Below are 25,318 nucleotides of genomic sequence, written 5' to 3' on the forward strand. Positions count from 1 at the left end.
AATTGGGGCATGCTGGTGGTAGCAGACTAGAAATTCACAGGCCTGGATTAACAATACAGAGACCTGCATTCAAACACCACCATTACGTCTTTGGCATTTGAATTCAGTTAATGCTCTGGACATTAACAAAATAGTCAAAAATTAGTCATCGTAACCACAAAGCAAACAGATTGTTGTAAAAACTCATCTGGTTCCATAATGTTCTTCAGTGGAGGAAATTTGCCATCATTACCTGATCTGACTCAGATGCAACTCCAGACCCATCCATGTGAGTTGACTCTGAAATGGCCCATCTGTTTAAGGACAATTAAGGATGGACAATACATTCTAGCCTTACCAATGAGGCTCAGTTCCTGAAAAAATAATTGCCATACATGTTCTTTAGCTGTCTGCAAGCTGAAAGCATTCTGATGACTGAATTCACAATTCATACTGGAGATGCATTCTTGAATATGGCCATGTTCACTGTCTGCCACTTCTCTTAGTCGCACATGAAGCTGCCTCATACATCAGCATAAGGCTGGACAAGCACCACACACTAACCCACACCCTCTACAGAATAATCTAACACAGAACAGCCAGAACTAGAAAAAGGACACCTACCACTATGCCCTCATTCATATGGAGAGAAAGAAATAAAGGTAATTAACTCTGACAGCCTGGGGAGGTGAGAGGTCAGAAGCCATACTCTATGGTGCCTACTCCATTTCCTTCAGGTGTATAAAACTAGCCAATCCCCTGAAGTATTTTATGAGTTGAACATCAATGGCATATCCAATTTCCTCCCACACATCATGTCTACACAAACATGGTATCTTCCCATAATCACCCCATTAAGCACCAGCAAAGTACCACATATAACACACTGCATTTCATACATTGTACAATTCTGATCACCACATTGTAGGAAAGATGTAACTGCAGAGCGAATTTATCGTATCTTTAGATATCTTTATCTTATGAGGATGCTGTCACGATCAGAACATTTTAATAATGAGGAAAGCTCTTTGGAGGCTGAAGGGAGACTCATCTGAGGTTATAAAATTACAAGGGGCTTTGAGGATATATGAATGAGCTAATTCTCTCAGCAGAGGATTCGAAGACCATGGAGCACACATTTAAAACAAATGGTAGAAGGGTTAGAGGGGAGATGAGAAAACATGATTTCACCCAGATTTCTCGATCTGAAAAGATGGTTGAGGCAGAGACCCTCATTACATATAAGAATCAGTTTGGATCTGCACTTGAAGAACTGTGACCTGTGGGACTAGGAGCTCGAGCTGTAAAGTGGGTTTTGGTCAGGTAGCTGTTTTCCTATCCTCAGAAATGATGAACCAAATGGCCTCTTCCTGCATCATAAATTCTCTAAGATTATATGATTTCATTGCGTGTCCATTGTGCACCAAAAGTTGTTTTCTTCATATCCTTAATTGCAATTCCCTCGATAAACATGTTGACTTATTGTATTTGCATCATGCTGCCACTTCTAATCATCAACCCCTTAGGTGGCAGACAGATACAAGTACCTGTATAATTTGTCATCCAATGCCAACACTTAATTTTTGCAGGAGAGGACTATCTATAATAGGAGATGTTATAACAAGTACCAGGCATTGACATGATGGATGGGATATGACTGGGAATGGGAATAGAAGAAACATGGGAGTGGAAGAAACTCTGCCATAGCTCAGGGAGTGTACCCAAATTTTTCATTTATTCCCTTTTCCATTCTGCTCACTGGAACCAACAGAGACCATTCTTTATCAGTTGTTTTGCAGAAAACAACAGACTTGTCAGAAAGGCAGTATTAGCTTCCGTCTCCAGTTATGTGATACAAAACTCGAAAGGTGATGGAAGCAAAGGCCATCTGAATAAGCTCCATCATTCATGCTAACAAGCACTCCACAAGGTTTTGGCAGTGGCTTTGAGAAGAATGCACCCAGTAATGCGTAGATTACAACTGAGAAAGAACAGGAGGTAGTGGCACAGAAAGCACAGGATCCAGCTGTCAGAGTTTGCATACATTCTCTACTGATGAGAATATTGTTGCAGACCTGCTTTTAAAAGGGTGCTGTCTGAGCATAATTGATTGCTGTAGCCTTTGAAGACTATGCCTGGGAGCTTTCACCACATGACAACTTGTAACGACAGGTTCACTATCCACATGTGCAGTGTAGTGCCCAGAAAAGAAATGTAAGACATTAAGGTTTCAGCAATTCCAGATATTTCACTAGAACCCTGTTGACGGGACCATAGCACCAGTCTTAGCTGGGGCCCACGAATGCACTTATTGCTGCCATACAGGCCTTGGACTGGACTATTTCCTCTTTGAACAACTTTGGAAAATTGCATTGAGTCACTGACTGAGAGAGCCTTCAATAGTAGGTTATGGTTTTGCCATCAGAGTCCAGTAAAAGAGAGATGGAGTACAAAGGGTGAGGATGATGAACCTCTCCGTTTGATTGATAGGACTTCCACAGTTTTCTGTTACCATCATTCAATGACTGCGTATGCCCACAAAAACGCTCCTCCTGTGAAGAAGCCCTAGCCCTTTAAGAGTCCCTTTTATAGACAGGATCCAGCCCCATGGGGGCCAGGCAATGGGAGAATTAGACTGGGTAGTAGATTACTTCACACGAATATGAAGGGAGGCATCAGGATGAATTAAAGTAGATAAATAGACCATATTTTGGGGGAACATTTGGTTGCATTTTATTTGCATTGTGTCTGGATACTGTCCTTCATTCATGCATGCCAGCTACAGAGAGATTCCAATGGGAAGTTGTAGAAGAGAGGGGAGTTGATCTCCAGACAGCTTTATGATCCTTTGTTGGATTCACCTATGAAATGCAACAGAGTCTGAAATTGACTTTCTGCTGGGACATGGTTCCAAAGGCTTTATCTAACTTCCAAAACATCACTCACGATCATTCTTTATGTATCATCCTAGGAGGTCAACATGAATAAACTACTTGACTGTGAACATAAAAACATAAGAGATAGAAGTAGGAGTGGGCCATTAAATCCCTTATTCTGCTCCACCGTACAATAAAACTTTGACAGATCTTTCACTTCAGCACCACTTTCCTGCACTAATTCCATATTCCTCAGCTCCCTTGAGATCCAAAAATCTATCAATCTCTCTTAAATATAGTGGGACCTGAACGCCCTTATACTTGAATCACTGAAAGTTAACATGCAGATCCAGCAAGAGGAAGGCCAATAGTGTTTTGGCCGATATTCCAAGAGGATCTGAGTACAAGAGTAAAGGCATTTTACTCTAATTACAAAGAGTACTGGTGAAACCATACCCGGAATATTGTGTATAGGTCTGATCTCTTACTTGGAAGGATAGATTTGCAAAAGAGGGAGTGCAACAAAGGTTCACCAGAATGATTCCTATGATTTCTATTCTGGAGGCTTGACACCTTTCAATCTTTCTCAATTAAAAAAAATTCCACCTTTCTATATTTTCTACCAAAGTGGATGACTTCACATTTTCCACATTATATTCCATCTGCTGTACCCTTGACCATTAACTTAGTCTGTCTAAGGTAAGATATCTTTATTAGTCACATGTACATCCAAACACACAGTGAAATATATCTTTTTGCAGAGAGTGTTCTGGGGCCAGCCCGCAAGTGTCACCACGCTTCCGACGCCAACATAGCATGCCTGCAACTTCCTAACCCGTATGTCTTTGGAATGTGGGAGGAAACCGGAGCACCCACAAGAAACCCACGCAGACACGGGGAGAACATACAAACTCCTTACAGACAGTGGCCGGATTTGAACCCGAGTCTCTGGTGCTGTAAAGCGTTACGTTAACTGCTATACTACCGTACCTGCCCTTTAAGCATCTCTGCTATCTCCTCACAGCCAACATTTGCTTGGTACCATCAACATAATTGGATATATAACACAGTCCCCTCATTTGCGTTATTGTGATATAGATTGTGAACAGCTGTGGTCCCAGCAATTATTTTTACAACACTCCAGTAGTCACAGCCCCTCAATCTGAGAATTAAACATTTATTCCTAGTCTCTGTTTTCTGATGGTTAACCAATCCTCAGTCCGCAGCAGTGTGTTTCCCCCCCCTTCCCCAATCCATGTACTCTAATTTTGCTTCATTACCTTTTATGTGGATCCCCTGAAAGGTATCTTACAAGTTCAATACATTGCATGCACTGGCAGCTGCTTATCACAGAATCATAGGAACATAGAATGATCGAAACAGGCCCTTTCAGCTCAGCTTGTCCGTGCTGACCATGATGCCTGTCTACCCTAATCCCATTTTCCTGCATTAGGCCAGTGTATCTCTATGCCTTTCCCATCCAAGTACCTGTCTAAAACACCTTTTAAATGTAATTGTATCTTTTCTCTAGTACAAACCTCAAAAACAGCAAACAGATTTGTTGGAAGTGATTTCCTTTCATAATTCCATGTTGACTCTGCCCAGTCCTATTATCATCCTGCCACTGCTCCAGCAATTTCTCTATTGCAGATGCCAGGTGAACTGGTGGTGTTGGTCCCAGTTTTCTCACTTCCTCTGTAGAGAGCATAATTTTCAGTGCAATTGTATCCTCAACTAACATTCACATACACACTCTCTGGACAGCAAAAAGGGGTGTGAGTCATGGGCAACTTACCTTTCCCTAACCCTGAGATGAACCATCGTCTTCTCAATGTGAATCTATGCGATGTATTGGAGAGTGAGCTTGAGACCATGCCAGTTCACGGAGTTTAACTACTTACCATGTACCCAAATGAGTCATTGAGGAAGACCTTGGTCCCTTCCCTCTCTCCCAGTATGTTTCTCATTAGTACCAATATGTCATGCTCACTTTGATTGGCTTCCATGGTAACAATTCACAACTGCATAACCCTTATGTTATTTCTCTTTTCACTCAATCTTCCTAATTTGAGACTCGAGTCCTCTGGTATTTGAACAGATTTTCTGGTTCAACATGACATATTTCCTTCAATATTTGACAACTTTAATTAGGTCACATTTAACTTTCTTATTATCTTTCATGGTAATCAATATAGCATGGGCACTATGTTTAGTAATGCACTCAATATCAAATGCAAGAATTATAAAAGCAGCATATGTACTACAGCATCTAAGTTAATGCCTATATGCATTGAACCGTATTAAATGTAACTCATTTTGCCATCTCATTGATATTGCATTACCATTGATTCATTTGATCCACCACAATTTTTATATATACTTGTAGGTGTGAATAATGGAATCCATAATGTCCATGGTATTGTTATACATTGGACTTTATGAGACCAGCGCATAATGTGTGTTCCTCTTTGACTCATAAAGTCCACGGAAATATTAAATTAGAGGTAGGTTCTTAACTCAACTGGAATGCTTAAATAATTAAATCAGCAAAGAAAGCTTTCTCCTGCTTCCTCCTGTTTCAAAGGAAGACTTATGTTTATATAGTGACTTTCACAATCTCAGGACATCAGAAAGTATTTTACAGCTGATGAGTACTTTTGAAATGTAGTCACTGTTGTAGGAAATATAGTTGCCAGTTTGGATACAGTAAGATCCCATAATGAAGATCCAGCAGTTGTGTGATCTGTATTAGAAATGAGCACTAGTCATGACACCAGGGATAATTCTTCAAGACAACTTCCATTAGGTCTTTACATTCAGCTGAGAGGGGAGACAGTGCCCCAGTTTAATATCTTGGAAACACAGCACTTCTAATGATACAACTCTCATTTGATGCTACAGTGGAGTGAATATGTGTCTCTGGAGTGGGATTGAAACCCATAGCTTTTGGACTGAGAGGCCAGGTGTGCTACCATCTGAGCCACAATTAAGCAGAATTCTTGTTGCCACTTCATGGTTCAATTGAGCATCTGGTCAATGGTCTTCATACATCAATGCCTTAATGCCAGGAACAATCCAGTGAACCATTTCTGCACTGTCTCCAATACAAGTACATCCTTCCTTCAATATAGAGAACAAAACTGTACACAGTTTCCAGATGTGGTCTTGCCTGTGCCCTGTAAAGCTGTATTAAAGTTTCCCCAGTTTACTCCATATCCAATACAATAAAGGCCAATATTCCATTAGCCTATCTAATTACTTGCCATACCTACATGCCAACCCTTTGTGTTTCATGCACTAGACCCCCGGATCACTTGGTACCACAATTTATCTCATTCCATTTAAGAAGTAAGTTGATTTTTCACTTTTCCCTCAAAAGTGGATAGCCTCCCATTTTCCCACATTATATTTCATCTGCCAACTTTTTTCCCAACTCACATTACACTTACAAGCTCTTTGTATCCTCCACACAACTTCTGAACCTACCAATTTCTGTATCATCAGCTACATTTGCACTCCATCCCCTCATCCAAGTCCTTAATAAAGATTATAAATAGTTTAAGCTCCAAAATTAATTCCTGCAGCAACCCACCAGTTATTGTTTGCCAATCCAAACATGACCTATTTATCCTGATTTTCGTGTTTTCTGCTAGTTAGCCAATGGCCTATCTATGCCAATATATTACCCCCAACCATATATGCTCTTATCTTGTGTGGCAATCATTAATGTGGCATCTTGTCAACTCCCTCTAGAAGTCAAAATACACTATGTCTACTGGATACACTTTTTTGGTAGATCCTTAAAGAAATCTAGAAATTTGTAAAATGCAATTTCTCTTTCATAACACACATTGATTCTGCTTGATTGACTTATGATTTTCTAAATGTCATGCTATTAACTCCTTAATAATTGATTCCAGCATTTTCTCAATAACAAATGTTAGTTTAACTGACCCATAGTTTCCTACTTTCTGTCTCCTTTCTTTCTTGAATAGTGGGGTTACATTTCTGGTTTCCTAATCCTCAGGGAACTCTCCAGAAACTAAGGAATTTTGATAGATTGCAATCAATACATACACTATTTATGTAGCTACTCTCTAAAAGATCCAAGGATGCAGGCCAATTGCTCCAAGGAACTTGTCTGTCTTTAGTCTCGTTCGTTTGCCTAGTACTTTTTCTCCAGTGAGAGATCCTCTTGTTTCTCCTTTCCAATGATACCTTGATTATCTTTTGTTAACAGAATGTTTTAGTGTCTTCTGCTGTGAGCACAGATCCAAAATTACTATTTAGAAGCTCTACTTTTTTCCTATTTCCCATTGTTTATTTCCCAGACTCATCCTCAAAGGAGCCAACATTTACTTTAGCTATTTTAGCTTCCTCTTTTTTATATATGTGTAAAAGCTCTTGTATGAATTTTTAGATTATGTGGTAGCTTATTTTCATACTTTATCTTCTCTCTTGTTATAATGTTTTTGTCATTCTTTAATGTTTTTTAAGTTTCCCAATCCTCTGGCCTTATCCTTTGGTAATCTAAGCAATGTTGTATGTCTTTCTTACAATCTGATACCATTCATAACTATTATTTAGCCATGGATAATTTATCTTACTGATAAAGCCTTTCTTTCTCACTGGAATATACTTCTGCTGAGATTTGTGAAATATCTCCTTAATACATCTGCCACTATTGATCTATCATCTTATAGTTTAATCTATTTTCTCAATCCACTTGAGCCAACTCTGGCCTCATACCATTGTAATTGCCTTTATTTAAAGTTCGGATATTAATTTTATACTGAAGTTTCTCACCTTAATTCTATAAGATCACTTTTTCCTAGAGAATCCTTTACTTTGAGATTATTAATTAAGCCTGTCTGATTGCATGCCAGATCTAAAGCTGCCTACTCCCTGGTCAGTTTCTCAAAGTATTGTTCTAAGAAACCATCCTGAATACTTTTCTATAGACTGTTCCTCAAGGCTACCCTTACCAATTTGATTTGTCCAATTAAAATGATGATTAAAATTGTCCATGATTATTGAAGTACCTTTCTAACAAACCACCTTATCTCTTGATTCATAACCTGTCCTTCAGCCTGGCTACCATTAGGGGTGGAGTGGGGGGATGCTAACCACAATTCCACCAATGACCTTTTACCCTTACTATTTTTACCCAAACTGATTTTACACTTTGAGCTTCTGAGCCAATATCATTTCAATGCAGTAATCTCATCGTTTATTAACACATCTACCCTATCTTCTTTTCCTTTTTGCTTATCCTTCCAAAACTTCAAATATCCCGACCCTGGTTCAATTCCGGCTGCAGTCTGTAAGGAGTTTGTACGTTCTCCCATGTCTGCGTGGGTTTTCTCTGGGTGCTCTGGTTTCCTCCCACATTCCAAAGACGTATGGGTTAGGAAGTTGTGGGCATGCTATGTTGGCGCCGGAAGCGTGGCGACACTTGCGGGCTACTCCCAGAACACTCTACACAAAAGATGCATTTCACTGTGTGTTTCGATGTACATGTGACTAATAAAGAGATCTTATCTTATCTTATGTTATTCAATATCTAAGCTTGGTCACCTTGCAACCACGTATCTGTAATAGCTATCAGATCATACCTATTTATTTCCATTTGTATCATTGACACATTTATGTTGTTATGAAAGCTGCATGTATTCAGTTAATGATACTTTAATATTCCCTTAATATTTTTTCAGACGCTGACTCTATTTGCTAGCACACTTTTGTGCATGTATGCACTGCCCCTTCCTCATACACTGGTTAATATCACCTGTTATCCTGCATTATTGCTTTCTCTTTTCTCTTTGCCTTCTGAAATCCCCCTTTGCCTCAACAATCACCCCAATTTTCTATTTCCAGCTTACTCTTTTTTCCTTCTAATTCTACCTCTGGTTTCCCATCCCCTGAAAAACCAGTTTAAACCATCCCCAACAGAACTAGCAAACCCCTTACTGTCAAAGATACTGGTCATGTTACTGCTGAGGTACAAACCGTCTCACTTGTGGAGGTCTCGCCTCTCCCAGAGATTGTCCCAATTCTTCAGGAATCTAAGTTTCTCCTACACCATGGAGACACAAGAGATTGCAGATGTTGGAGTCCGGAGCAATACACAAGGTGCTGGAGGGAACATCCATAGCGAAAATGAGGTGGTCGGGGCCAGGAAACTGAAAGTTGTCAAAGTGGTGGAAAGCATGTGAAGATTCATGGATGTAGGTGGGAAGGGACTGAACTGGGGGGACAAGATGGAGTCAAGATATGAGGAGATGAGTTCAATAGGGCAGGAGCAGGCAGAAACAATGGGGCCTACAGGGGCAGGTAGGTTTGGGAATCTTGGGTAGGAGGTAGAAACGAGCAGTGCGGGCTTGGAGAACAATGATGTTGGAGGCTGTGGAACGGAGTTCTCCAGAGGTGTTAAGGTCAGTGCTGGTGCGGGAGACAGCGGCCTGATGACCCTCAGTGGGATCCTGGACCAGGGGGTGATTCCAGATGAAGGTCTGGATCTGTAACGTTGATTGACCATTTTCCTCCATAGGTGCTGCTCAACCCACTGAGTTCCTCCAGCACCTTGTGTTTCTCCTATATCATCTCGCCAACCACACATTTACCTGGACTATTTTCTATTTCTGTACTTACTAGCACATGACACTGGTACCAATCTGGAGATGAAACGACTATCTTTAATCTCTTTCCTAGTTTCCTAATCTCTGACTGTAGGACCTCATCCCTCTTTCTACCTCAGTCTTGTTGTCTAGGTCTTGCTGAATGGCTTCACTCGTTGAAAAGCTGCAAATGGAATGGAACATCATTTGGCCATTAGTGAACATTCCCACCACTGATATTATGATGTAAGGAAGGCCATTGATAAAAGCAGCTGAAGATAGTTGGGCTGTGATGTCCTGGGGCAAGGATAATTAATCTCCAACAACCACATCCAAATGTCTTTCTTTAAGCAATGATTCTGTTCATAGTTTTCCCTTTGAACCCTATTTACTTCAGTTTTATCAGGACACCTTGAAGCTACATTCAGTCAAATGCTGACTTGATGTCAAGTACAGTTACACTCATATTCTAGTTCTGGACTTCAACTCTTTATTCTATGTTTGGACAAGTCTGTGATGAAGTCTGGAGCGAAGTGGTCCTGGCAAAACCCAAACTGAACATTGGTGACTAGATTATTGGTACATGAATACTGCTTATTCGCATTTGCCTACCACCACTCTATTGACAACTGAGAGTAGATTAACCAAATGCTAATTGGATTTGTTCTGATTTTTGTGAACAGGACATATCTGGGCAATATTCCATGTGGTTGGGTAATACCAGTGTTGAAATTTTACTGGAAGAGCATTGCTGGAGGCACAGCTGGTTCTGGAGTACTATTGCTGGGATGTTGTCTCATCCCATAAACTTTGGTATATTCAGTGCTCTGAGTTGTTTGTTAATACCACATGGAATGCGATGGTCAGGATATTAGGAGGAAGTAAAGATTCATCATTCACTCAGCACTTGTGGCTGAACATGGCTGCAAATATTTCAACCTTGCCTTTACGTCTCACATGCTGGGTCCTGCCCTAGTTGAGGATGCAAATATTATTGGAGCCTCCTGCCCCATTAGCAGTTTATCATCCATCACCTTTCACAACTAGATGTGGCAGAGCTGCAGAGTTTTGTTCTGATCTATTCATAGTCTCTTGTATTGAAGTTCAGTGGCCTTCCACAGTCATGCCATAGTCATTGGGGAAGCATTGTATAGGATGACCATACAGAAGATGGGCACTAAGTGAGTGCTAACTCATAAATGTTGATCTATAATGTGGCACAATTTCACTGATGTTCAGAATGTTTATTTTCTATGGATTGTTATTTTTCCATTGAGGCCGTGCAGACTGGAAGTCTAGAGCTGAGGTGTGGGACGGTTGATGTATGGGGAACTGGTTCCAGGTATTGCACTCAAATTATCCCTTTGTGGGGAGCCTGAGCAGAAAGGAACTACCTCCATTGTCTCCTCCCTTTGTCTTCCTTCTCCTCCTGCTTGTTCCTCACCTGCCACTCGTGATGGCACTGTTATGCAGCATGTACCACACCATCGCAAATCCTGACACTCACTCTGCTGAGTAATGCATGGCTCCTCCAGAGGACTGACACCAATGATCTGCTCCAACACATTTTGTGTGCAAGTATGCCTTTCATTGTATGGATCATTAAAAAAATGGTACATTACTATTGACTATTTTAGGAAGGATCTGAATAAATGTTGGAGTGAAACTTGTACAGTTAGGCTTGTGGGAATTTGACATTAATATTTCAAAACTAGTTCACGTCTGGATTTTCAGGTTTGTTAATATTTTGCTAAACTTGAAGCAATCAAATGGAAACCACAATTCTATACATTTTTAATGGAATAAATGGGGTTCTAAAACATTTTTTTTATTTGGAACAAAGGGAAATAGCTAAATGTACTCAACACAGGTGTTTTCCTAAAACTGGTCCCCAAAAGGGAATTATATACCAGAATAATTTGTATACTGATTCTCACACTGTGCTACACACACTTGCATGAGTTGCATGCCATAATAATGAACTCTGTTATCAACAGATAGCCTTGACAACCAGTAACCACCTTTTGATTTGTTATGAAGTTGAAATACAAATGGTCCAGTAGACAGCAGTAAAATGAGAGCAGTGTGACTGCTGCCAGGACATTGAGTATTGCCCTGAAGAATTCACTACCCTTTAAGCTTTGGTCTATGACAGAGTTGACAACTGGGACATGCAAAGCAATATGTGCAGTCAGTGGCAATGGGAAGACTATTGCTGGTAAATTGCATGGTCTTAGCTGGTTTAGAACAATATAGTTAATATGTGTGGCTCAACCAACCCATAGATTTAGGATCCCTAAGCAGGAAAATGGGATGTATAGTATGAAGAGAGTGTGTAGACTCTGCATTGGGCAAACCATTGCACGAGTAGTTCAAAGGCCCATCCACGACAATGAGTTACATGTATTTCAAAAACCCAGTTGTCCAAAAGGAAAACATCTCTTTGACACTGCAATGGATCCTTGATATATTTCCAGCATTTGTGTTTTTACTGGATTAATTGGCTGAAGAAAGATGGAGCAGGCAGGATGTTTATATTTACATGTTGTGTGGTCAGAAGGTATTTCAATGTAAGCTCCCTACTGAAGCTGGTAGATAAAATAAACCATCTGTTTTGCAAGCTTGAGTTTCTCAGCTGTCTTGTTCCAGCTTGCATTGTGTGTTTGTCTAAGAGAGTGATGGTGTTAACCTTAAAGTATCAGATCACATCATGTAAATACAAATTACCCATAATCCATGGAAACAAACAATGTCAGGTGCAGGTTCTCTGCTCTGCATATAGTGACGTCTCATACTACTAATGAAGCACTATACACTGAAAGAACAATCCAAATGCCTATAACCACTCATTACAAAGCCCGGGCTCAAGGAATGCTGAAATAATTCACACAGATGCACTTTCTGATGTCGGCTTGCAGGGTATAAAAGTTAGACTGTTAACTCTTCACAAACCAAGAGAAGTTGTTAAACTTGTAGGTTTTAAAGTTCTGGTAATTTGGAATGAAAATATTAATAACAGTTTAACTTTGAAGTTGCATATTCTTTCAGCATCCATGTAAACTGCTACATTTGTTTTGTTTTTTTTCCCTGATATGCTACCAAGTAAAGTTGCTATTCAGCATTACTCATGACAACCATAAACTCTCAAGTTCCACTCCCTGTGTTGAGTTGGTTGATTTTGGTTGGGGCAGCAATAGAGACAAAATGATTAATCCCAGTGTTCCTGGGCTGAGGTAGTAAGCATTTTCAGTTTACTACTCTTAATGACTCACCCTGACAGTGTGGTTGAGTGGATTTTGGACAAGGATACTTCTGTGCATGGCTACAGTGCCCTTCATTGTCAGTCTGCCAGATTCATTTTAATATTCACAAATGAGGAATGGCCACTCATTAAAGCTGCCAATTCCATTGGAATTATCTTCCAGCAGAAGTCAATAGGTTGAATGGAAACTTCTATAACGTGAAGCAAGAAATAAGACTGATTGCAAAACAAATGAAATTGGGGTCAGGTAATTAATATCCAATTAATTTTAAAAACAAGAGTTAATATTTCATGTAATTCCAAAACTTCACAGATTTCCTACAATGAAGTAATTAGAGTTGCAAATAATTTCTGGGGCAACTGAGACTGCCATGTTCTGTGCAGCAAAATCCCCCAAGCAGACTTGTGTTAAGTTTTTACTGGTTGTTCATTGACAAGGGGACGTCGACTCGGAGAGAGGGGGGATGGTCTTCTCTTTGGGATATATAATCTTCACCTGAACTACCCGAACTGGCTCCGGGTTTAGACAATGATCTGAAGGACAGCAGTCCCAAAGTGTAGCGTCCCACTGATGTAATGAAGCGCCAGTCTAGAGCACGAATTCTTCAAGAATGTTAGTCATAAATACAACCTGCATTTCGAGCGGATCCAGCTTCACTTGAAGGACTCTCGTCGACCACGCGTTCTTGAAACATTTCACTGATGTATAATTTATAATTCACATTGTTTACAGACAGCTCGACCTTAAGAAAAAGCAAATCCCTTCGGTGAAGTTCAGCATCGTGTTGACTGGATCTCTTCGTGAGGAAAAATCACGTTCCTAGCAAACGATTTAAACAAAAAAAAAGAATGGTTGAAGATAATTGTAATGAAGCCTGGTTGCCAAGGCGCCCGGGGTTTGGCGTAGTGCAGCCTAGCAACAGAGCATCTCTTGCTTTCTTTACGCTGTCAGTTGCCTGTGATAGAGATCAGCATCCATGCACCAGAGGGCTGTGTACCCCAGGGGTGGCCAGCAAGACAAGGGGCCGGGGAGAAGGAGGTCAGGATCCTTGCACAGGTAGGCAGGCGAGAAGACCTGGTGCAGTTTTTGCATGCTGGAGTAGCTCAATGATTTTTTTCCCCAATGCTATCTCTTTAGGTGTCTCCATGGTGATGGCGAGGACGCGCAGGGAGAGAGAGGGAGGCGGGGACGAGCTTTTTTCTTCCCCTCGCTTGCTGTAATTTGCGTTGTGCAAGGATTCAGCAAAGTGACGTCTGCGGATCAGACGGGGTCTGGGAGGAGAAAGGAAGCCTGATCTTTGTTAACATGTCACCTCCTTTCGCTCCTGGATGTTGCTGTTGGTTTGGACAGTCTCCATCACACAATAGACAAGGTAGGACATTCGGAGAAGGGGAGGGGAGCGGAGGGCAAGGCTTATTTTACTCTCTGAGTGTTGAATGAGCACACACAGCTTCTCCAAATTCCAGAAAACTGGCACAACCAACTTTTCGTGTCAGCTTACTTCTCACCTTAACCATAACTCCTGCCATTTTGTACAGAAGCCCTTGTAATTCCCCGGTCCCGTCCATGCCCATTACACCAAGCCTCTCCAGTGTTCATTTCACCACTCACCATGCGGAACCAGCGAACGGCAGGAGCACCAGGACAGCTAATGCCATATGTCAGGATGGGATCGGGAGAACTGCAGCGTGGAGCTGGCCAAGATGGTTAAGGCCACTTGATTAGCCCCGGGTCATTAATCAGCACTGGACGAGCTGCTGCCGCTGTTTAAAATAAAATGGCACACGTTAACCCATGTGTATCCACAGATGTCGCCCCCAACCTCATCCCATCCTTGTGGGGGCCACTGACCTGTGCTCCCGCTGTCACTCATGTTTCAGTGTCTCTCTCTCTATCTATAATACATTTAATGTTTTGCTCCTACAAAGCGGCAGAGACCTACCTGTTGGGTCGAATGACTGCTTCTGCACAGTGTCTCCCCGCCTTCCGTTTCAGGGAAAGGTTACTTATTCAATAGGGTTATTATTTTTATTCAAGTCCCGGTTTTCTATTTAAAAAAGAGAGAGATCGACGCGGCATTCACTACTGTAACTTTGTCATGACCAGAAAGAAAAGCTCTTCTATTTCATCTTCCAGCTGAACATGACCTGTGCCCTATCCATCCAATTCACCCTGCGCTGTTATAAAAGTACCGCTGATGCACAGACACACGCACCCACCCTGCCCAGCCCCTGAGGGAAATGCATCTGGGGAATATCGGTGCACAGTTTACAGCTCTTTTATGTGTTCTGTGGGTCCTGAGATTTGTCACAGGGTTCAGGATCTAAGAATTTGCATGTAGAAACAAGAACATGTGGATGTCCTCGGAAGCTGATATGACATAGCACGAACTTTTAAAAAATCACACTTAGGCTTTTGCCCGCATTGCTAGTTGTGTCGTTTTCACTAACCATTGATATTCATTTATGTTAAATACATATGGAGCATAAACAGTGGGAGGGACCCTGTGTGGGCTGAACGGCTTGTTTCTGCCTTGTCAATACCGTGCAATATATAATCCATCTCTCCACCTGACATCTGTCCCTTCTTATTCCAAACCCATCTTCTTTACACTGCCTTGTCTCTTGACCAAACATTGCATATTAACTTCAGGGCAACGGCTGGCAATGCGGTTTTATAATGGAATAAATGTTTCCACCCTGCTGAAACATACGCGCCTTATCCCTTTTTAAGAGTGGTATACACAAGATGATTCATACATTTAGACTAAAAGCAACGAGTCCCACACCAGAAAGTTGACGTTTGTCAAGCCTGCCAGTAGATATTTAGTATTGTGAGCAGGAAAAACATGTTTCTCCTGAAGCCAAAGGAAGATTAATGATGGATTTGGGATTAATAACAGTTTAGATTTAGCTGAGTGAAAGAACAAGATCTTCTATCCACTTTAAATTTGCATCTATACAGATTTTTCATAGTTGATCCATTCCAAAGTGATCTGCAACCTCAAGATATTCTTTGCAGTGTAAGTGCCAATATAATGTGAGGAATGCAACACCCAATTATACAACAAGCTCTCAAAAGCAGTAATGGCAATAACAAAATAATCTGCTTTTGTTAATGTACATTGAAGGATAAGCATTGACTAAGTCATTGAGGAGAACTCTGCGGGTCTTCTTGTGATGCAATTATTTGTGTCCACCTGCTAGGGCAGAAAAATGGCACACCTGGCACTGCAGTTCTCCCTCAACACTGGATAGAAATATCAGCCTAACCCCCTTGGACTGGGTTTAAATTCACAGCTATCTGAGTCAGAGATAAGCAGGCTGTAACTAAGGCAAAGCTGACACTAGTCAAAAGAATGAAGATATTCACCTTATTTCTGACTACCTTTTGATTATTGTGGGCTATCTCACTTTTACAAAAGTCCACCATAAGACAGGAAAAGTATAGATTTATCTTGACAATATGGTGAACCAGGGAGGAAGGTGTTTAACTTCTCAGTCAACTCAAGAAATCCTTTTAAAATGTATTGTTGGTGCAACAGTGCAAGTATATTTGGGGCTGTAAAGCAATTGATGAGGACAAATCAAGATGCATGTTATGTAGAATATATAAATTAAGGTCAAGACTTCTGAAACAGGAATATAATGCCTTTTTTCATGACCTTGCTTACGTCTTCTGGTGAAACAATAAATCTTAGATCCCATGGCCTTAGATGAAGAAAGAATATTTCCTCCCAGCATTCCTCCTTCACCCAGTATCATAAAATATATAACTCTTTACCACATTGTTCATTATGGCCTCATCTTTTGCACAATGGCCATCAAATAACAACATTTGCTGCATTTTAATCTCACTTTATTGATAGTGAAATTCATTGAGGTATGAATTGGCTCTGTAAGATTGCAATCTTACTTCTTCATGCAACAGAACTTCTTGGAAAGAATAAAACCTGATATAATTAAACACTTATTTATCCTTGATTTTAAAATGTTGTAATTTGTGATTAGTTCCCTTGACCCTGTTTCACCATTCAATAACATCACGGTTGATCTGACTGTAACTTTAACTCTGCATTCCTGTCTACCCCAATAGCCATCCTCCCCTTTGCTTATTTAGAACCTATCGGCCTCTGCTTTACAAATACTCAAAGACCCTGGTTCTCTGGCTCTAATGTCCTCTGAGCAAGAAAGTTTAAAGACTTATAACCCTCTAAGAGAAAAAAAATGCATTCCTTTCCATCATAAATGGGTGACCCATAATGTAAAAGATATATTAATACTGGTTCCCCAAATAATGCATTCCCAGCAAAGAATACACGCAGAGAATGCATATTTGAGAAATACTTGGTTAGCATCCTTTGATTATCCATGTGTTAATGTAAGTGGATGGAAAATCAATGTCTGCAGCCCATATTGGTAACTAAAGCTGCCCAGTTGTAGTGATGGTTCTGGGGCAAATGTTGAACAGGACAGGAAATCTTTTTTCCCACCTTTCACAAAAGACTATAGGATCCTGTACATCTGATAACAAAGGAAGGTCATTTCCCAGCTTAATATCTTGTGCAAAAGGCAGTATTCACTCAGTATGGTACTGAAATATAAATTTTGACTGTTTATTCAAGATCTAAAGTGGGGCTTGATGATATGATGTTGAGAGCCTTGAATCAGAAGGTTATGTGTTCAAAGTTCCCACTCCTGAGACTTGAGCAGCTGACACGCCAGTTTGGTACTGTGTGGGCAGGATCAGGGGTGGCTTATTTTTGATTAAACCAAAACCTTTCCATCCACTCTAGTGAGCTTCAGAGATCCCATGACATGGCATTGTTTTGAAAAAAACAACAACATGTCATGGGATCTTTGTATTTTGTGGACCACAAAGGACTCTGAGACATCCTGAAAAGGACATGAACAGGACTATATAAATGTAAAACTTTATCTTTTCCTCAGATTTTAGAAAAAACACCATAATTCCTAATTTTCTGGCCAATATTTATCACTTACCATCATTGCAAAAAAAAAGATTTACTTCTATTTATTAAGTTTTCAGGATGTGGGTGTCAGAGGCTAGACCAGCATATATTACCCATTCCTAATTGCCCTTAAGAAGGTGGTGGTGAACCAGTTTGTTGAACTGCTGCAGATATTCTGGCGAGTGTACTCCCACAATACTGTTCCAGGATTTAGTCCCTGTGACAATGAAAGACTAGCAATAGTCACTTGGTGTTCAGCTTGGAAGGGAACCTGCAAGTGCTGGTGTTCCCATGTGCCCATCGGCCTTGTTCTTGGAGGTAGAATTTGCAGGTTTGGGAGGTGTTGTAACAGCAGTGCATTTTGTAGATGGTACAAACTGCAGCCACAGTGTACTGGTGTTGGAAAGTCTGGTGTGGTGGATGGGGTGCTGATCAAGTTGGCTGGTTTATCCTGCATTATTTGGTTATTATCACACTCTCTTTTTGACAGCATCCTGAATGGAGAATGGTTGCATTAGGCTACACCTCAGGAGTATTGACTACAAAGGACTTTGAGACAGCCTGAAAGGGACATGAACGGCACCATATAATGCAAAACATGAACTTTTCCTCTGATTTTAGAAAAGCCTCTGTAATTCATTTCAGTTCATTGTATGCAAGGCATTCTTTGAACATATTATAAGGCACTATAGATGAAAAAAGAAATAAATCATTTGCATTTAAATAATGTCTCTCATGACTTCAAGATATTGCAAAATACATAGATAGATCCCATAATGAGAAATGAAAAGAATTTCTGTTGTAGTAATCTTAATCAAAAAATGGATCTTGGCCAGGAAGGTGGCTCTCGCCTCTCTTCAAATAGTGCTATTGGATACTTGATCTCCATTGGGTGGCATCTCAGTTTTGTGTCTCATCTGAAGGATAGCTACAATATTACACTTGATGCTCAAGTTACTGGAGAGGAACTTGATTTCATCACCTGACTCAGAACAAACTGTGCAACCACTGGGCCAATACTGACACCATGTGCTGATTATTTTTAAGAAGATATTCATAGGAAACATTGGTTGAGAAATCTTGTGGCTGCAAACCCTGACTTCTGGTTTTACTGCGATAGTAGACTTAACAAACAAAAGATGTCAGCTCTGGTAAAATTTTTGGTACAGATTCTGACTCTGGTACATCATTTCTACCTATCCAAAAGGTTGTTGATCATGGATCAAAGTCCCAGAGACTTCCCTTTATTGGTGGAGAAAATTTCATGGCCCTGATCTTACATTATGGGAAGCAGTTTGAATATAGAATACATTGTTACTCTCACTGTTTTCCACCTAAATTACAGGCCTCAACTGGAAGACAATGGACTTGGATCAGATCCCTTTTGTCATTTATTTAATGGAGATGTTAGCTTTTGTTTTGCAGCAGTGTGGCCAACAACAAAAGAAGAGTAAGTTTTATTGTTGTTGAGATGAAGTATGGAATATCATGAAGTTAGAAAAGTCGCATAAAATTAAGAAGTAACCATTAAATGATGTGAAGTCTTATGAACTTCTTGATTACATGAGGAACAAAAGGCTGATGGATTCATGGAGCTTTACATTTTCAGGTTCAGGCAGAGAACATTACAAAGGCAAATGATAGCACGGGCCTTGCATTAAATACGAGGAAAAGGAACCATCGATGTATTAGAGTGTGGGAGAAACAAAGCCCTTTTGAGTTCCCCTCTAAAACAGGGCTTAGCACCACCTTGAGAAAATCATCTCCCATGGCATTAATGTGACATTTCCATTTCTTAAAGAGTCAGTTTTGTGGAGCGATTGAATTACAGATTCATATCACAAAGAACATTTAAGGTCAGCAAAGAGGAGAATCTTTCATCTTGATCAAACTTAGAATTTCAGAAAATATACAATTCCTTAACAGCAATCTGTGCCCAATCACCATTTTCTTTTACACTAAATTTTCTTTGCAGTTTTCTCGTCTTCAAATCCAGTGCGGCTAATTTTATCCAGTTCCCTGCAAGCATTGGCTTTGGAGCACAGAACTATCTCTACTGAGGCATTTTCTGGCTCGTTTGTTTGGAGGACACAAAGATGTAATAAATGGAAAAATATAATGCTGTTGCAAAAATTGAGGTTTTAATGAGGCACAATTTTGAACTATGAGGAGAAGCTTTAGCTGTAACTATGCTGCATGACCAAACCAAGAGTTAGGCTAACCTCTGCCAAATTTTTGGGGCAGTATGCACTGCATGAGTTAAAAATGGGGACAGGTTTCTTGCTACTTAACAATCTCTGCCTCCCTCCCCCACCCCATTTATGAGCCCACGCCATTGCTCAATGTCATTTCCTCCAAATGCTGGAAGTGTCGTCCCAAATATAGATGGAGCTTTTTAAATGAGCTGGTAATGATGTTGTGGAGTGTATATTGCATTTTCTGCCATTAGAGTCTTGGTAATAGTGTTTACTATTTCATCTGTACTCAACACACATCCACCATTGTTAGCTAATGCACAATGAAATGGCACAATAGAGACTAAAATTGTTGCGGAGGTGATCGATTCCCATTCCACATTGTTTCATTTTAGAATCTTCAATTGAGGCAGCAAAATGATTTACATTTTAATCTCCATTTGGGCTTTTAAGTTTTTTTGAATTTTTGTTTTGGTTCAAACTGATCCATGACCTCGCCCTATTCTACCTCTCTAACCCAGCCCTTGAATACTCCAAAAAAAAAGTTCCTTAACAATGAACCTCTATATTATCATTGGTGGCTATATTTTCACCTGTTTCTTGAAATTCCTCACCATCTCCCTTCCATGTTCCATTCCTATGGCATCCCTTAAACCTGCCACTTTAATCAAATTTTTAGGGATGTCTCCCAGTATTTCCTTTGGGTTGGTGCTAGTTATTGTCTGATTAAGCTTGGGAAGCACAAAGGGATGATGTCATATATAAAAGTGGTCATACCAACGCAGGTCGCTGTTGCTTAAACTGCATGAGATTCCATTGTTTCCTACTCTCTTCTCAGCAGTGACTTCTTAAGCATACATGTTAATACGGGAAAGAACTTAAAAATACATAAATACTTCTGATCTTGAAAATTCACATATAACTACATCAACCATCTCATGCTGGAAAAGTAATAAAGTGTTCTATTTTACCACACCAATATCCCACACTTTGATTGCATATCACCAAACCTATGGACCAGTACGACAGTTTTAGGTGTTCTAGAACTTATTGATTTTATTCTAAATATAGCATACAATTTTCTTCTCATGATCTCCCCCAACACTTCAATGTGTGGAGAAGAAACCTGGTGCAGTTTTATTAATACAGCAGAAAATGCATTTATCAAAAAAATTATATTTTTTATCAAATTGTTCAGTATACTATCTGTAAGTAATTCAAGTTTAAATAACTACAACTGACCTTAATGGACTATTCACAGCTATTTATTTGCTGCAATGGTGTATTATCTTAAATTACCTAGTAAATTTAAACAAAAATATTTTATGATTTTGTTTAAAAAATGCCAATTTTCAGACCCTTATCCAAAGACTGCAAAGGAGCTCAGTTAGCAAAAAACCATAATATTGATTAATTTGATCTTGGGAGATAGCCAGTTTTGAAGTTGTGCTCAACTTCTGCTGCAAAGTTTTTATAACTAATACACAAGATCTCTGAAGTTCCATTTCTGCTGCTCGTAATTTGTGCTTTAAGTTCTTCAGTCTTTATACTTATTTGGTCAATTTCAAATTAATTATACAGAAAGTATTAATGGAATTTAGCTGAGACTCCAAGATTTGTAAGACATTAAGAATCATTACGAGGCAGGCTCGTAATAGGTTAGAATAGGTTAGTATGAAGCAAACAGTTCCAAGTTCTGAAAGGGCAGCTCTGTAAAAGGTCACCAGTTTTCCTTTAGGTCAGTGTGGAAAAGTGGAATGAATTGCCAGGAGCAAATTTTAAATTACAGTGATCTGGTAACCAATAATGAACAACAATTAATGTGTATTCAGTGGATGATCCTGTGGAAGTCTCCATTCAAGTTAGAACTAAACCTGTAAAGTGCAAGATAAAAGTAATACTAAAAGAAAATTAGGTTCCAAATTTTGAGGATTTGGGATAAATTGGGAATAGGTAAGGATTATGCAAAGATCTATATCAACTGGAACTAGTTGGAGGAGTCATATGAGTGGAGTGTTGAGAGATCAGTATTGTTACCATTACTCTTTCAAATTAATACACAAAAACTTGAATTCAGAAACTCAGTAATGATTTATTAAATTTACGGATAGTGCCAAACTACTTGGCGACAAAGGCACTGGAAGAGGGAGCTCAAAAATTTATTAAAATTGATTGCAAAAATACATGTGTGTGCAATTCAATGTGAACAATTTTAAAGCTTTGCAGGAAAGGAAAATATATTTTATGAAACACTGCATAACACATCAAAACTGATGACCACAAGTTAGGAAAGGTTATGATTAAATTGTAAGTGCTCCAATCAAATTACACTTTTAGCTAAGTTCATCATCAGAGTTTAATTTTTTTTGATCAGTGACACAAAAAAAAATTGAAGAGCTGGGGGAGGTCCTGAGAAGAGAATTTGGACACAGGAATTATTATCAAACTATGGAAAAGTATTTTCAGCCTTAATACAATCGAGAGGTGATCTTTGTGTGATATATAACATACGAAATAAAAAAGCTTATATCGGAAAAATATACTTTAAACTAAGTTATGACACTGTCCCAATACAACTTTAAACCAACAAAGCAAAATGCAGGGATGATATTAAGAAGTTCTTCAACAGCACAGATCAATTCATGGAACGGATTCCGAGATGAAGTGATGGAGACAAAAGCTCTGGAACTGCGTAGGAATTAACTGGATGCCATAGTGGGGGAGTTTTGGGCCATTTTGGACTAAAATTGACCAGAGGAGCTTTCAGTTTACAATGATCTGATTTTCTGATTGTGGAGTTCATATTAACTAAAAATCTTCATCCAACAGTTGCCTTGTATCTCTCTTATAGCAGGCTATGACTTTCGATAATGTGTTATAAATTTTCCATTCTGATTTTTTTATCTTGTGTAGGGAGGGCTGACCTCCAAGAATGAAAATGGGGAGTGCGTTTCAGAAGGTTGCTTCTGTCTTATCTTGCAGCTCTGATGATGAACTGAGTTGCATTTCGACCGACATGAATGAAATAATGGCTGACAGGATGCTGGATGCCTGCCACAAGAAGATAAAGAGACTCCCAGTTCCAATATGCTCCTTTACCTATGTGGAGAAGCTGTACATCAGCAACAACAAGCTGAGAGAACTTCCTGATGAATTTGAACAGCTGGTCAACTTAAAGATCTTAGCACTGGATTTTAACAAATTTGAAGATGTGCCTAAAGTTGTATGCAATATGCAGAACCTGACCCGGCTCTACCTTGGTAGCAATAGATTAATGACAATTCCTCCAGAGTTTAGGAATCTCGAAAACCTCAGGTGTCTATGGATAGAGAGCAACTATTTCAGAAAATTTCCCAAACAGTTAATTAATATGCCCAGTCTGAAATCACTGCAGATGGGGGACAACAAACTAAAGTCTTTACCAGAGGATCTGGTTAGATTCATTAACCTACGTGGATTTTGGTTATACGGCAACAGATTTGAGGACTTTCCGAAGGTGTTACTGAAAATGGAATTTCTAGAAATCCTTGATATGGACAAAAATAAAATCACAGAGTTTCCCAATATGGAGCACCTTTCAAGACTCAAACTGTTTTCCTATGATCATAATCCTGCCAAGCACCCACCAAGTGTGGCGGATGGGGTGACATTGGTGGGTGAAGGGGCAGCAGAATTATTGGCTGCTAGAGCTCAAGAAATGGAAGACAATGAGGAAAATCAGGAGCCTCTGCACAGCATCCTCAAAAATGGCTCTACAGGACTGGAAACGGAGGGCAGCTTCTCGGCATTAGAATGCTCTCAAGAGGAGACATGAAGCAGGCTGCAGGTACCAGCCATGGAATATCACATGTTCAGGCACCTAGTGACAGTCTTGTGAGATTGGGTTCAACACACCCTGGACCAGGAAGACAATGGAGCAGGCAGCTAGAGTTATAATGGCCTAAGGAATCAGCACTGGGTGAACTAATGTAGAACACACACAAAAAATAAGGAAAGTTGGTTACTTCTTTATATAACACGATTCGTGTTGCATTACCAGATAAGGTCTTTTAAAACAGTGAGGGCTTTTCTAATGACAGATTGTCCCGTGACAGTGTTGCCAGCTGATGGTGTAATAGTTGGTGCAACATACAATATAGGACCTTGTGTCTCTATCACCAGATTAACTCAAGAATGTCTGTGACCCTGCAATACAATGGTAAAATAACAGTAGGAAATGCTTCTCAACAGACTGTTGTCAAAAGATACTAATAATAGTGTTAAAGTTACCACAGTAATAAAGGAGGGGCTGTTTCCATATTGCAATAAGATTTGGAATGGCAGTTACATATTTATTAATAAGTTGCTCTTACTAATAAATTTGTAATGTGTACAACAAAATAACGTGTCACTAGAATGCAGTTACTCTGGAAAGAGATCATATTCAGCAACATCATTAAACTCCATTCATTATCTTGAAAATAAGCTGTATTTGTTTGCATCAAAATAATTCAGGAGGAGTTAAAAATAACAACTCATTCTATTTATTGTGGGCAGATGGACGAGATGAGGGGTAGGTGTTGGGGATAGTTGTGGGGGAGTGAGAATAAAAAAAACATACGCACACTGTATTTGCATGCAAGTCTGCTATGACTTTCCATTTCCTTAAATGGCAAGGGAGAGATTTTCACTGGAAGTGACTGTGCCAGGAATGTAGCTTAGATAGGTTCACAGATCCGCTCATTTACTTCTGTTTAGGGAAAAGGACTTGTGGTGTCACAAAATTATGAACAGAAAATGAGGGGAGAAAGATATAAAACAATAACTGTGAAAATCATAGTGCAATTGATGTCAATCACTGGGGAAATTCAGTGTAAAAATTTGTCTGTAGAGCACTAATTGATGGATATTATAATTAAATCAGTTCTGCTGATCTTTACTGATGACACTTGAATTGCTATTTCCTTCCTTTCTCAGGGTTCTGTCCCTCTAGAGTGAAAGTGATCAGTCTCCTGGTTCACTTGAGTTCTATTCCTTGCAGGAGACCCCAGAAAATGAACATCAGCGTTAGGTTACCCAGTTTTTAGTTCCCAAAGTCAAACACATATTTTCCACCATGAGGAAAATGATTGGGGTAGAAAATCTGGTTGACTATTCCCTGAAGATGGTGGACTGTAATGCCCTGTTATGTACAGGCTGAGATTATACCTTGGATATGGGATTAAATTACATATCACATAATGCCCTTACATTCTAAACCAACAAATAAGGTGAAAACTTACTTCCTATTGAAATACCCCAACATGTTGCCTTAAGGCAATTACTCAAAAATTATACCAGGATTTACACCAGTTTTTATGTAGCTGCTTTCAATGAGAATCCCCAATGAAATTTCTTAATGGAGCATGCTTGCCTCTTCCTGGCATGTAAATACAGA

General features: G+C 39.7%; 1 protein-coding gene across 2 annotated transcripts; it reads left to right on the forward strand.

The window, feature by feature from the left end:
* Nucleotides 1–13,632: 13,632 nt before the first annotated feature.
* On the forward strand, nucleotides 13,633–24,913 carry LOC127577778 (leucine-rich repeat-containing protein 10B). 2 transcript variants are annotated; one of them, XM_052029329.1, is made up of 3 exons: nucleotides 13,633–13,791; nucleotides 13,873–14,107; nucleotides 22,816–24,913. In XM_052029329.1, the coding sequence occupies exon 3, from the start codon at nucleotides 22,835–22,837 to the stop codon at nucleotides 23,714–23,716; it is 882 nt and encodes a 293-aa protein (XP_051885289.1). In that variant the 5' UTR covers nucleotides 13,633–13,791; nucleotides 13,873–14,107; nucleotides 22,816–22,834; the 3' UTR covers nucleotides 23,717–24,913. The 2 variants fall into 2 exon arrangements, with proteins under 2 accessions (XP_051885289.1, XP_051885290.1); XM_052029330.1 differs by lacking the exon at nucleotides 13,873–14,107.
* Nucleotides 24,914–25,318: the final 405 nt, after the last annotated feature.

Source organism: Pristis pectinata, chromosome 14 (genome assembly GCF_009764475.1).
Source record: "Pristis pectinata isolate sPriPec2 chromosome 14, sPriPec2.1.pri, whole genome shotgun sequence".
Classification (NCBI taxonomy): domain Eukaryota; kingdom Metazoa; phylum Chordata; class Chondrichthyes; order Rhinopristiformes; family Pristidae; genus Pristis; species Pristis pectinata.